The sequence below is a fragment of the Eretmochelys imbricata genome, chromosome 1 (assembly GCF_965152235.1).
Source record: "Eretmochelys imbricata isolate rEreImb1 chromosome 1, rEreImb1.hap1, whole genome shotgun sequence".
Lineage (NCBI taxonomy): Eukaryota > Metazoa > Chordata > Testudines > Cheloniidae > Eretmochelys > Eretmochelys imbricata.
In genome coordinates, this window is record NC_135572.1 from 242881655 (window position 1) to 242894734 (window position 13080).

At 42.1% G+C, this 13080-nt stretch overlaps 1 protein-coding gene across 1 annotated transcript in view; it reads right to left on the reverse strand.

The window, feature by feature from the left end:
- PDE3A (phosphodiesterase 3A) overlaps positions 1–13080 on the reverse strand; it is a 363884-nt gene that overhangs the window by 34852 nt on the left and 315952 nt on the right. Inside the window, exons 5-7 of the mRNA XM_077807482.1 lie at positions 12105–12220; positions 6125–6338; positions 309–394 (exon numbers count right to left, since the gene is read on the reverse strand). Of these exons, the coding sequence (XP_077663608.1) occupies positions 309–394; positions 6125–6338; positions 12105–12220 (416 nt within the window). The remainder of the gene's footprint in view (positions 1–308; positions 395–6124; positions 6339–12104; positions 12221–13080) is intronic.

A 13080-nucleotide genomic window follows, 5' to 3' on the forward strand; every position in this document is an offset into this window, starting at 1 on the left:
CTCCAACCATCCTCTTCTCTGTTGCAGATCCCTGGACTTGAGGAGGCTGCTGAAATAACAGTTGACACCTCTGGACACTCACAACCACCTGTTGCACGGAGAGTGTCTTAAGGGGATGGCCTTGGCCTAGGACTGTTACTGTTCCAAAGGAAAGGAAATACAAACGTCATTCCTGTGATCTCACCCATGTATAATCTCTGTATTAAAAAAAAAAAAAAGAAAAAAAAAAAGACAGGAGTGTCTACACACTCCCTCAACAACCACATTTTAGAGGAACAACTTTTTTGATTTTACAGCCAGCAAATTACCTGTTCTGGTCAGGGCTTGTGTTGTTCCATCACCTCTATCCAGTGCACCAGTGCCAGAACCTATTTGGCTATACGGTCTGCCACAGCTGGAACACAATATCAAGGAACATGAACATTAAAGAATCACGTAAATTACAGAGGAAAAGTCATCTAGATCATTTCTTGATCCTAGTACAGGATTATGCCCTACCATATAATCTACAGTCCTTTGCGCAGTCAAAGGACAAATTCACAGGAATGCTCTCATTTTTTGATGGGTGTCACTACTGCAAAAGGCAACCATAAATGCGGCTTAACCAGCCAGCTAAGCTGGGCTTAGAGCTGCTTGCCATTGCCAGAGTGGTGCAAAGGAGGCACATCGTATCAGTGGATCCCACCCCAATATGATTTTTTAAAAGATGTTTATTATTTTGTAAGTTTTCAAGTACAAAAGAGCAAATTGAAAATATAACACAATTACACTATTAAAAAAAAAAAGAATAAAGAATGAACAAGAGGAAAATTCACCAGGACCCAGCTCAGTCTTAAGTGATTCAAGTAGAACAGAGACATTTTTATCAGGTTCCCCCTCCTATCATATGCATGCTTAGAAACACATATATCATCATACGTAATATGAAAGTAAGGCAATGCTGTTGGACTTCAGTGAGAACATATCAAGTATAGTAGCACTAGAGGGATGTTTTGACCAATGTGTCAGGTAAATGAGCTGGCACTCAAATAGTTAACAAGCATGATAGATGACAAGTAGACACACTCACCAATTCCTAGGAAATGGAAAAATGTTTTAGGAAAACAAAACAAAGCAAAACAAAAACACCCACCCACACATACCCACAGGCACCAGGCAGGTCTTCTGAAATATTTGCCTCTAACGGTCTATTGGGATGCACTACAATCTATGCGTAATCATATTTTTTAAAACATTGTTTGGGTATTGAGTTCTGAGCCCATTAGCCTAATACAAAAATCTACCTAGTTACCTAGGTTACCATAACTGTAGTACCATCACAAACACCAATTAATAGAGCTGAAAGACCCTGTATGATAGGGAAATATCATTATCTGCATTTTTCAGATGGAGCTGAGGCTCAAAGAGAAAGTAAGTGACCTGTCCAAGATCACACAGGAGGCCTGTGGCAGAAAAGCCAGGAACTGAATCAGCTCTCTTGATTCCCAGGTCAGTTCCTTAGCCACAAGAGCAATCTTCCTCATTTGATGCTTGAGTGAGGCACATTTTAAATAAATTAAAGTAACTAATTTTCTTCAAATGGATACATACAGTACTTGTTCACAAATCTCTTCTTGCCCCATCTTTTGTTGGGAGCAGAACATTTATGATTTAGCAGCCAAGCAGCAGAACCACCTATAGTGGCAACATGCAGAACTAATTTGCCACAAAAATGACTTCCTCTTTAGGAGTAAATGATTCAAAACAAGTTTCCTCCCAGGAATCTTCATTTATCTGAGAGTACAGCTCAACAGTGCTCAACTGGTTATCCTCTCCTCCTCCTAGACAAACTATCTTTTTAATAAATACACGAACACTTTTATATTGCAGAGAATGGAAAGATCAGGAAATTTGTAACAAACCACTCTTTTGCTTTGAACTGGATGGTTGCTTTAAGAACAAAGCTGCAGGTTTTCCAGTACAAAAAGGATCTGTTAGAGGGTATCAGTTTCGTTTCCGAGAGTCAGGAGTGAGCTTTGGACTGATTACGACTCCCCACCCATGCCCCCAGTTAGCTATGGTAATAATTCCTAATATTCTTTGCTATAAAAAATTGATAAAGCTTTAGAACTATATTCTGAATTTATACCTGCTTTTTTGTTGTTTTTCTATATCAGAATATCTGTCTTGTCTTTTATATTGGAAGCTGTGGAAGAGCTTGGTCGATGCTGTGTGTGTATGGTGCCTAGCACAGTGTGGTCTCAACCCTGGTTGGGATCTTTTGGGAACCAAAATACCAATAAATAAAAATAATATATGGGAGAGAAAAGGCATCAGAGTTGTTATCAACAGTTCCAAACACAAAATGCCTTAGGGTGTTTGTGGTTCTATACTGCCAGGTTAACTCTACATAGGGTACATGCTGTGTGTAAGAAGATTTTTTGGCTAAAATGATCCCACTTTCAAAGGGCTAAATGGGAATTCAGAAGCTATTTGGAATGCCTGGAGTTGCAAAATCCAAACAATTCAGGCACTGTATAATTTGCAATGAAAGAGATGCCGGAGCTCAAGCAATTTTTTTTTCTTTCCTAACATGGCAAGCAAGCCCCGAGGTGCAGAGGCTATGAACTGCCAGTCTTAGAGGTGTCAGGGGTCAGCCCTGGCACAAATTAAGCACTGAATTCAGGGATATCAAGTGAAAACAGAGCGCAAAGGATGGCAAAAGTGAGCACACTGTTAAGACAGTCTGTAGGAAACTTGGGGCCTGATCCAAAGTCCTTGGCGGCAAAGGAAATCTTTTAATGATTGCAAAAGTGGGAACTCTTTTCATGATTTCAAGGGGCTTTGGATGAGACCGTTAGTGACTCTTACACTGGCAGAATTTTGTAACCTTGCTTACAAAACTAAAGGCTATTTTTGCAAGAGCACAATTATAACATTATTTAGATTGGTTGTTTAACATGATTAAAAATTGCATAAAGAAAAAACTTTTGTGCAGGTTCTATTGCACTGGAGAGGAACTGATTGAAATCCAAGCCTTACCTTTTGGTGTTTAGTGATGCCATCAGACCTTCATGATGTTATGAGTGAGAGTGTATGTATGTATTTATGTTTTGTGTGCTTGCGTTCTCTCTCACACCCACACACACCCCACCCCCAGAAGTTCCTCTCTATCTTTAGTCACCATCTCATCCTGTTACTTCGGAATCTGCTGTATGAGGATTGAAGCTTCACTCTCCTATGCATTCAATGTTAAGGTTGTGCTCTGTCTAGTTATGTTTTTACCATATGATGATCACCACAGTACCTGAACATCCTGCTAATGTTCTTAGCCTGCCTGAGATTTGATACCTTAAAGAAGGAGCAATTTTAACAATCTAAGGGCAGGTCTACACTAGGGGATTAAATCGACCTAAGTTACACAACTCCAACTACAAGAATAATGTAGCTGGAGTCGACGTAGCTTAGGTTGACTTATTGTTGTGTCTATACCATGCTGGACTGACGTGAGAAACTCTCCCATCAACTTACCTTATGCTTCTAGTTCCGGTGGAGTCGATGGGAGAGTGATCGACGGTCACAGAATCATAGAATATCAGGGTTGGAAGGGACCTCAGGAGGTCATCTAGTCCAACCCCCTGCTCAAAAGCAGGACCCATACCCAATTAAATCATCCCAGCCAGGGCTTTGTCAAGCCTGACCTTAAAAACTTCTAAGGAAGGCGATTCCACCACCTCCCTTGGCAACGCATTCCAGTGTTTTACCCCCTCCTAGTGAAAAAGTTTTTCCTAATATCCAACCTATATCTTCACTAGACCCACTAAATCAACCCCTGGTGGATCGATCACCGCAGCATCGATCCACGGTAAGTGTAGACAAGCTCTAAGTTAAAAAAACAGAGATCCTATGTATGTTATTGGTTTTATCCCATTTAAAAGTGCTTATCAAATTCAAATTGGGTAAATGCCCAAATAATGAGGGCCACAAAATTGGACAATGTGGATGATGTTGAATGACTTATTGATTTGTGCTGCTACAGCATTTTGGAAAGCTGGCTAGACAGTTTAATTGCCAATTAGCCTGCCACACTTCACTCAGGTGTGGAGTATAAGACAAGCAGAGCCAAAACCAAGTGCTGAATATATGCCACTAATCTCCTGGGCCTGGAGCGCACTGAAGACAAGGGAAGTCTTTTAATTGACTTCATCTGACTGTGGATCCAGTCTCCAATGAGCAGCAGCCTTATAACTGCTGGGCAGTGAGAGAGAGAGCAGAGCTACTAACTCTTGTAAGTTTTTTGTTTGTGTTTAATGTAGAATTATGTATTCTTTCCTTCATTGTTTTTACCTCATATACCTTGAAAACATAATAGCTTACATTCTGAATATCCAGCCTTGAGAAAAGTTATTATCACTACTCATGCAATCAACTCGCAGTGACATTTTCTTGTGGGATAACCCAATCTGTCTCCCTTAGCTGTTATTTTATATATTATATTTATGCGAGCAGTGGGTACATTATTTATGTGTTAGGGGTTCAGCTTGTATCTGCAGAAGTGACATCTGTATACCAGTAACAAGTAAATTGTTATTGTTACTGATGATTCTGCAAGAGTGTTCACGGTAAATGATGATATTTATTATTAGTATTTTAATGGATCACATTTATATTTGCATTGACAACACTGATATTTTTGGCTGGGGTACTAGTTGAGTTTAACAATATGTTTATTCCAAAACCTAAATGTTTTGTTTCAAAAACCAGGTAAGGTTGCTAAATGCCAACAATGTAGTTACTTATCACAGCAACTACTTGCAGCCTCAGCTTTGAGCATCCCCACCTAACTCCACACACAGCAAACTCCATCAACAGACAATAAAAACGGCACTCATCAAAAGTCATGTGAATAAGTCAGTCAAAAAAAACACTGACTATTTTCGAGAAATCAATGAACTAAACCCCTGGGACTGAGATAGCACATCAACACTTTCTAGTATCTAATCCAACATTATCTCAAATGAAACAGACCCCCATTGTAAACTGTTCTCTTCTCATTGACCCCAGGTCACAAAAACATAACTGCTGAGATCAAAACTAGCAATGTGATGAGCTTGACTGCGTTCATGCCAATCTCCAACAGGGTTGACACACTTCACACCATGATACTGAAATTTCTCAATGTTGCATTGGACACACATTGCCGAGTCCATTATTCAGGTTTCACTTCAACTGAATCTTTTTGGAGACTTGAAACAACAGTACTTCCAGGTGGTGACCACCCAAGTTAGAAGCTGTGTTCTCTTAGAGCAACTAAGAGTCACTTAGAGTATGGTATGACTACATCATTTTGTAATATTTGGCAGTAGCAACAGACTTCTTCATTCCAATTGCTTTTTTAAAATATTCACTACTATTACTATTCTGTGTATTTGTCTCCACCTCTGGAAGGATGTAATCCATTCAGTCCATTTTGAGGCAAAGCCCACTGCAATGCAGACTTAGTTTAATTATATATAGTATTGTGCTAGTTACAGGTACTGTATAACTTAGGAGAAACTGTGCATTTTGAAAATGCTAAAGGCAAAAAGCTAGCGTGGCATAAATACATTGGGCATAACTATATAATGTACCTGGGATAGGGGAGAGGAGGATGAATTTGAAACAGTCCATTTGAATTTCAAGTACAATAGTTTATCTGGAACATTTAAGCTTTTGCCTGCATCAGAAAAACTGACCCACTGTGGATCTTTGGTCTGTACTTTTCCAAATCCTAGGTGGCTGGCTGTCATCTCTGGAATAAGGTTTGTATATTGAAAAACTGGAACATGATCCTGAAGTCTGTGTTATTGTGACTTGAGTGTGGCAAAAAAACACATTTCATTAACATGAAAATTGAGATTAAAAAATCACAGATCGATTTTCTATAAATCAGACTACATACTCAACATAAGTAAAAGCTTTTAATTGCAGTTAATTGTTTTGAACTTTAAAAATACTGTTTAGCATTGAACTAAACCATTACTGGCATACAGTGAACTACTTTAATGTGGGGAAAATTATATCAATATACTGTGCTGAAATAAATCAAGAATATGGATAAGAAAAAGGGAAAAACAAGCAGATGTCTATCAAATTAACATCTTACCTGCTACAGATGACAGGGGGCCCCATAATCTGCTCTGAAAGGTCAGGTGTGCTCTGAGTAGAAGTTAAAACCTTGGGTGGTTTCAGGGTTTGCTTGGTGTCAGTAGGGTCTGGAAATTGCACAGAAGAGGTTTTGCCAGTGGGACTGGTGGCTGGGGTTCCCTGAATAGGTGAATGGCATGGGGAGGTGAGAGGTGAAATGTTTGGCGGGATACCTAGCAAGAAAAAACACTTTCTTCAATTCAAAAAAGTCAATATACAGATACATCAATTCACTGTATGCAGAGAGAATTACTTCTGAAATACACAGAACAATACAAAAAAAGTCTCCACACAGGGCCAGGACTCCAGCAGCATAAATCGGCAAAACTTCATTGACTTCAATAGAGCTATGCCAACTTCTACTAGCTTTACACATTTAGGGCATATTCCCCATTGATAAGGTCATACAAGCAGTATACACAAGTGAAAGAACATGGTAGGAAAATATGGGAAGGCAGCATGGTCCAGACTATATGGTATCAGACTGGGAGTCAGGAAACTTGGGTTTTATTCCAGGTTCTGCCTCACTGATTTTGGGCAAACCACTTAATATCTTTGTGTTTCAATTTCCCCATCTATAAAGTAGAGACAAAAATGCTTACCCGCCTTTGTAATGAACCCAGACTTCTACATATGAGTAGGTAAGCAATAAGCCAAACAGTAATATTTTAAAATAAGGATAATATATTATCCTTTCATCTTGAAGGGTTCCAAAATTTTTAGGAACTAGAGAAGACACATGCTCAAGCACCACTGAGATAGAGTTGCCTCAGTTGTAGCTCAAAGGGGAGCATCTCTGGGATGAAGTGCAGCACCCAACCCAGTGCACAGGTGGGATGTGACCAGGTTCATGTGGCCTTTGTGGCTCCCAACACCTGGCCCTGCGGTCCTCCTACATCCCACCCCAAGAAGCAGCAAAGTGACTGGAAAGAAGCAGTGAAGGTGGGTCCTTTAGGCCTGTCTAGCGAGACCTTAAGGAAGCAGTCAATCAGAGCCCAGCAGACTCAGATAAAAGAGATGCAAGGCCTTATCAGGTCAGTTCCTATTTGATTTGCTTAAACTGGATTTGCAGGGAGAGAGAGGACCTAAGAAGCAGCAACAAACTGGAATCAAGCAGTGTGAAGATGCTATTTATACGATCCCTGGTCTGGAACTCATAGTGGGTGGGCCTAGGCTTCCCTACCTGTCATAGGCAGAGTGGTGTAAACCCTGGAATGGGTTCGTTTGGACTTTTTGATTTGGCTGGAGGACCAAAGCATGCAAGACCCACCATGGTCAGCCAGCAACGAAAAAAACACTGCAATATTACACCCAGTCCCCCATTACAAGACATTCTGAGCCAAGACCATTGGGGCAAACCCCCACTCTTCATGATGCACCCATAGCAGAAAAGACCTTAAAGTCTCATACAAAAAACTCATGAACAATAAACTGCAAGGACATAAATGTGTGTATTTTAGAAAGATGAAGGGCTGAGTCAACCCGGCTGGAAATTGTACCTGAGGTTACAGGGAATGTTGCGCTTTCAGATCTACTAAGCCACATTTCTCATGCTCAGCCACCCAGTTCTTTTATCATGTTTATTTTCATTTTTATTTTAGGTCTACAGAAAATTTATCTTTACTTGTTTGAAAGTTTGTGTTGTGGCAAACTAACTAAACGTATTTTGGGTAAAACAGTCATCTCTGAATAAGATAATAATGTTGATTTAAGATAATGAAGCATTAACCATAATAGTAAAGGCTTTTGATGTTTGCATCTTTCTAGAAATCCACATATCCTCAATATGTCTTTCTGATGTCCTCTATTACTTTAAAGGAGGAAAAATATGGAACCTTATTTAATGGTGACCATTCAAAAGTCAAAATTTTCTGACACAAATGCATCTGACAAAAATGCATCCACATGCATCTGACGAAGTGGGCATTCACCCACGAAAGCTTATGCTCCAATATGTCTGTTAGTCTATAAGGTGCCTAAGGACTCTTTGCTGCTTTTACAGATCCAGACTAACACGGCTATCCCTCTGATACTTGACAATTTGCTGACAGTTATCACACAGTAATATTTGAGATACCACCATTTTTCTCTGTACCAGGGTAGAAGCACATTCCTTCTCTAGGGAGCTCAAAATTACATATCCATTATTTTAATCTCTTAGGTTCTCATCTTGGCTTTATTCCTTTGTTTATAACTGCTACTCTGTTATTATGATATCTATCTACTTCTACTTCTAACTCATCACTGTGGTATCTGAGCACTTCTCTGCCCAAAGGACCCTCAGGTTCTTTATATATTGCATACATGTGGTCTACACAGAAATCTCTTTGCCCAGTATGGAAATGCAGCCACCTCTGAGGAATGACATAGTAGTGCACAGCAGCTATATAACAGCTTAGGTCAGGAAGTAAAGCAGAAGGCTGCATCCAATGCTGCAAAGGGAATTTTCGGCAAGCAGTATGTAGTCTGTAATTAGCCAACCAGCAGTTTGGTCACAACAGTAGAGCTAACACCCCCAACTCCTGCAAAAAGTGCCAGGATCTTTAATGCTCTTAGGGGCAGTGGTGAGCTGGAGCCGGTTCGCACCAGTTCGCACGAACCAGTTAAATTTTGAAGCAGTTTTAGAACCGGTTGTTAACCCGCTTCCCTGCAGGGGGCGCTGAGGTTTTGATGGGCTCCGGCCGGGAAGTGATGTAATTCCTCCTCCAGCCGCCGGGGTCGCTGTGCGGCGGGAGCCATGTGGGCTGCCGCCTGGCCCTGGGCATGAGCCCTGTTGCTGCTGCTGTTCCCCCGACCCCTGGCCCTGGGGCTCCTGCTGCTGCCTGGTGGGTCCCCGGCTGCTCTGAGCCGCTCTCCCCGTGAGTTCCCACCATCCTGCCCGCAGCCAGCCTCTGCCTCCAGCCAGCCCCGAACCCCCTGCCTGCAGCCAGCCCCTGCCTCCAGCCAGCCCCGCACCCCCTGCCTCCAGCCAGCCCCTGCCGCACGCACCCCCTGCTCTGTATCCAACCAGCCTGTCTCCAGCCACCCCTGCACCCCCTGCCCGCAGCCAGCCCCTGCCGCACCCCCTGCCCTGCCCGCAGCCAGCCCCTGTCTCCAGCCACCCCCGCACCCCCTGCCTCCAGCCAGCCCCTGCCGCACCCCCTGCCCTGCCCGCAGCCAGCCCATCTCCAGCCACCCACCGCACCACCTGCCTCCAGCCAGCCCCTGCCGCACCCCCTGCCCTGCCCGCAGCCAGCCCCGTCTCCAGCCACCCCCGCACCTCCTGCCCGCAGCCAGCCCCTGCCACACCCCCTACCCTGCCCGCAGCCAGCCCCTGCCACACCCCCTACCCTGCCTGCAGCCAGCCCCTACCTCCAGCCAGCCCCTGTCCTGCCTCCAGCCAGCCCCACACCCCCTTGCCTCCAGACAACCCCGCATCCTCCTGTCTGCAGCCAGCTCCGCACCCTCTGCCCTGCCCGCAGCCAGCCCCGCAACCCCTGCCTCCAGCTAGCCTGCCCCACACCCCTGTCTGCAGCTGGCTCCACATCCACTGGTGCCCTGCAGTTCCCAGGACAATAACCCTGCACACCTGCTTCAATGAGGGGTATAGGGAGCAGCTGGGACCCACACATGTGCACACCCTAGGGTGACCAGACAGCAAGTGTGAAAAATCAGGATGGGGGTGGGGGGTAATAGGAGCCTATATAAGAAAAAGACCCCGAAATCGGGACTGTCCCGAGATCACCCTGGCATACCCCCAGGGAGTGGCGGGGACCCACACATGTGAAACGGAGCTCATTTCTAGTTCAGGCCCACCTTTTTAAAAAAGGCAGGGTTAACACACACCCGTATTTTCCCGGACAGGTCAGGCTTTTTGGTTCTTAAATCGCCATCCAGGATGCAGAAAATACGGACATATGGTAACCCTGTTGGCACAAAAAATACATACTGGGGCACATCCCTTAAATCAGAACTTTTTATAGGGAACCGGTGATTAAGATTTTGGCAGCTCATCACTGCTTAGGGGTGAAGGATCTTGGCTTTGCACTTTATCCAAAGGGCCATATCCCTTGCAGCATATTTGCTGCTCCTCACAAAGAAGTGAAGCAAATAGCTCTGCATTAAACAAATTCTATTAGAAATCCTTTGTTGTACATAAGCAATATCACGGCATTACATTCAGATGTGTAATTAACCTGACAGCTGGGTGGCTGCCAAATTTTTGAGATATTTTACTTCTACCCAGAATGCATCTGCTATGCTGCTGTAACACAATCCTGTACCAAGCATGCCATTAGAGACATCAGCAGCATAACAGGTGCAGTGAAAAAAACAGCAGTGAAAGAGTTAAAAAAAAAGTAATGAAGAGAATCTTTCTAAAATGAAAATATTTTCCCTCTTTCAGAATGGGAAAAGGTTTGTTTATAAATTTTTATAAGGAGGGGAGAGATGGAAGAGAAATAAGAAAGATAAAGAGGCACAAATCTCCTACAGCTTTAAATTGTGTGTGGATTTTATATTTGTGGCAGATTTTTCTAGACAGTAGGGTCAGGATCATGCCAACATTTCCATTATAAACTTTCTTTGATCATACGGGTGAAATCCTGACCCTATTCATGTCTATGGTAAAACTCTTATTGACTTCAATTGGCTGAGATGTCACCCATCTCAGGGGAGTTATCAAAGTTTGCTCCAGGCTTGAAGTTGAAAAACAATTTCTTCTAGCAAACATGGCTGACAGTGATCTAATAAACATGCAGATGTATTTTCAAAATGGTCTCTAATTTTGGATTCCTTGGGGCCCAACATTAGGCCAGGAAGACAGGTCCCACGTACTTTCCTTTGATCAGTGGATTTTCAGCACTTCTGAAAAACAGCCTCAAGTTGTTTCAAACTGATCACCAAAATCAATGGCTGCTTTTGAAAATTTCAGCTCATATGTGCTGATTTAGAAAGAGAAGCCATGGTAACCATCTTTATTTGGTGCTTGAGAGCATGGGGAAACATTCTCCTGGACTCCAATATAAGTCAGGTTAGATAGCCATCTATAGACCACTGATGATTTCAAAAAACTGTTCTACTGTAAATGTTATGATCAGTTAAGAAGTTATCTTCCCTAACTTTTTTTCTGGCTAAAACATTATCTGGCATTCCTTTGAAGTCTCCCAGTACTGAGTGAAGATGTTAAGTAACATCACTTGTCACTACAATGACAGAAAAAAAATTTCTAGGTTTATTCTTTTTTTAAAAAAAGAACCTTTTGAAACTAGTTGGATCCTTTTATTCATTGGTTACTATTAACTTTTTTTTAAACCTTGTCTAAGAACCGTGCTTCACAAATTGGCAGATGTGAATTTTATTTGATCTGACCATCAATAAAGGCCTTTTAGACTTTTTCCATGACAGATGGAAAGGCATATAGGTTAAAATGTGCTTGTCATTTGGATATAATTGGATGATAAGGACAATTAGCTGCTTATGCCTATCTCCCACAAAGACAAATTCTGTGTTTTATTATAACCAGGCAAACTTAATGAAGACAATGGAAAATATACAGTCCGTTTAACGAGCATGTTATGAGATACAATTGGTCTTCAACCCTACTGAAGTCAATGGGATTGCCTAGAGGTAAATGAAGGCAGAATTTAGCACATAGATCAGAATTTAGCACATAGATTTAGCACATAGGTAATAGAACAGAAACTAACAACTTTTATAATGGAAAGATCAAAACACTACAGCAACACTACTATAAGCTGTAGCATTTTAGATCACTGTGTTTTTAAATGATGGAAATAACTGAAGTCTAATTTATGGGAATGTGAGGAGAAAGAGTAGAGGGAAAACAAAAAATGCTCTGCGTGTGTGTCAATCACCAGATTTCCCAGAGTACATTGCAGCTTTAGGGAAAGCAAGCTTGACTAAATAAAATAAATGTCAAACCAGAAATAGCTGTTCACCTTGTCGGCTTTGCCTTTTGGAATTCAGATGGTTTGTAGCAGACATCGCATAGGAGGCCGAGAAGGACCTACTTTTTGTGATGGCCATCAGAATGGAGCTGTTCCAAGGGTCAATGCTGTGAGATCAAGAGTACAAACACACAAAACTATTATTACGTAAGCATTGCAGGCCTGTAAAGATCTTGGTGACAGAGTTCTGAGAGAAGTTAATTGTCACAGCACTCCACATGTAAGAACAAAAAACTCTACTGTGGAGGGCTGCGTTATCAACTATTTGAATGATTGTTTTTAGTGAATTCAGTATTGCCAAAAGGTGCTGGACTGACAACTCCAGACATTTAAGTCCTTGATTTAAGCCAAACACAGTTACAACATGGGTATGGTAAGATTCTTCCAAGGTGGCTTTCCAATTTACCTCAACATGCTTTGGTGCTAGTGAGACTGCCACTAGGCGTGACTTCAGTGCCCAGGCCTTTTCATTTAATTTATACTAAAATTCCTTTATGCTATGCTGAGGCTGTGGAAGCAGTCTAAAAGTGGGCTTCGATTAAATTTACACCTCGTTAAGGTCTCTTTACATACCTGAAGCAGTATAAAAGGGCCTTGGTGTCCATGAAAATCAGGCCCATTGCATTTTTCTCCTCAGATTGCCAGCAAAGGTGCCACTTAATGCAATCTGTAGTGATGCAGCTTCCATAGCAGGATTGAATCACACTGGGGGGAAGCTTGCAGTACTGCTGCCTGTGGAGTGTCTGCTTTGTGAATAAATAGAGCCCTCTAGTTTCCAAGGCTTTCAATCCAGCACCTTTCAGATACATCACATGCAGCTTTTGAAAAAAAAAAATCCCTACTAAGAGATTCTTGAAAATCTAGATATCTGCTCACTGATCTAGGAGAAAATCATTGAAAAGCACCATAAAAAAGAAAAAAACAAAAGGGAAAATGAGAATGGCAGGCTTGACACTTTTGTATCTCT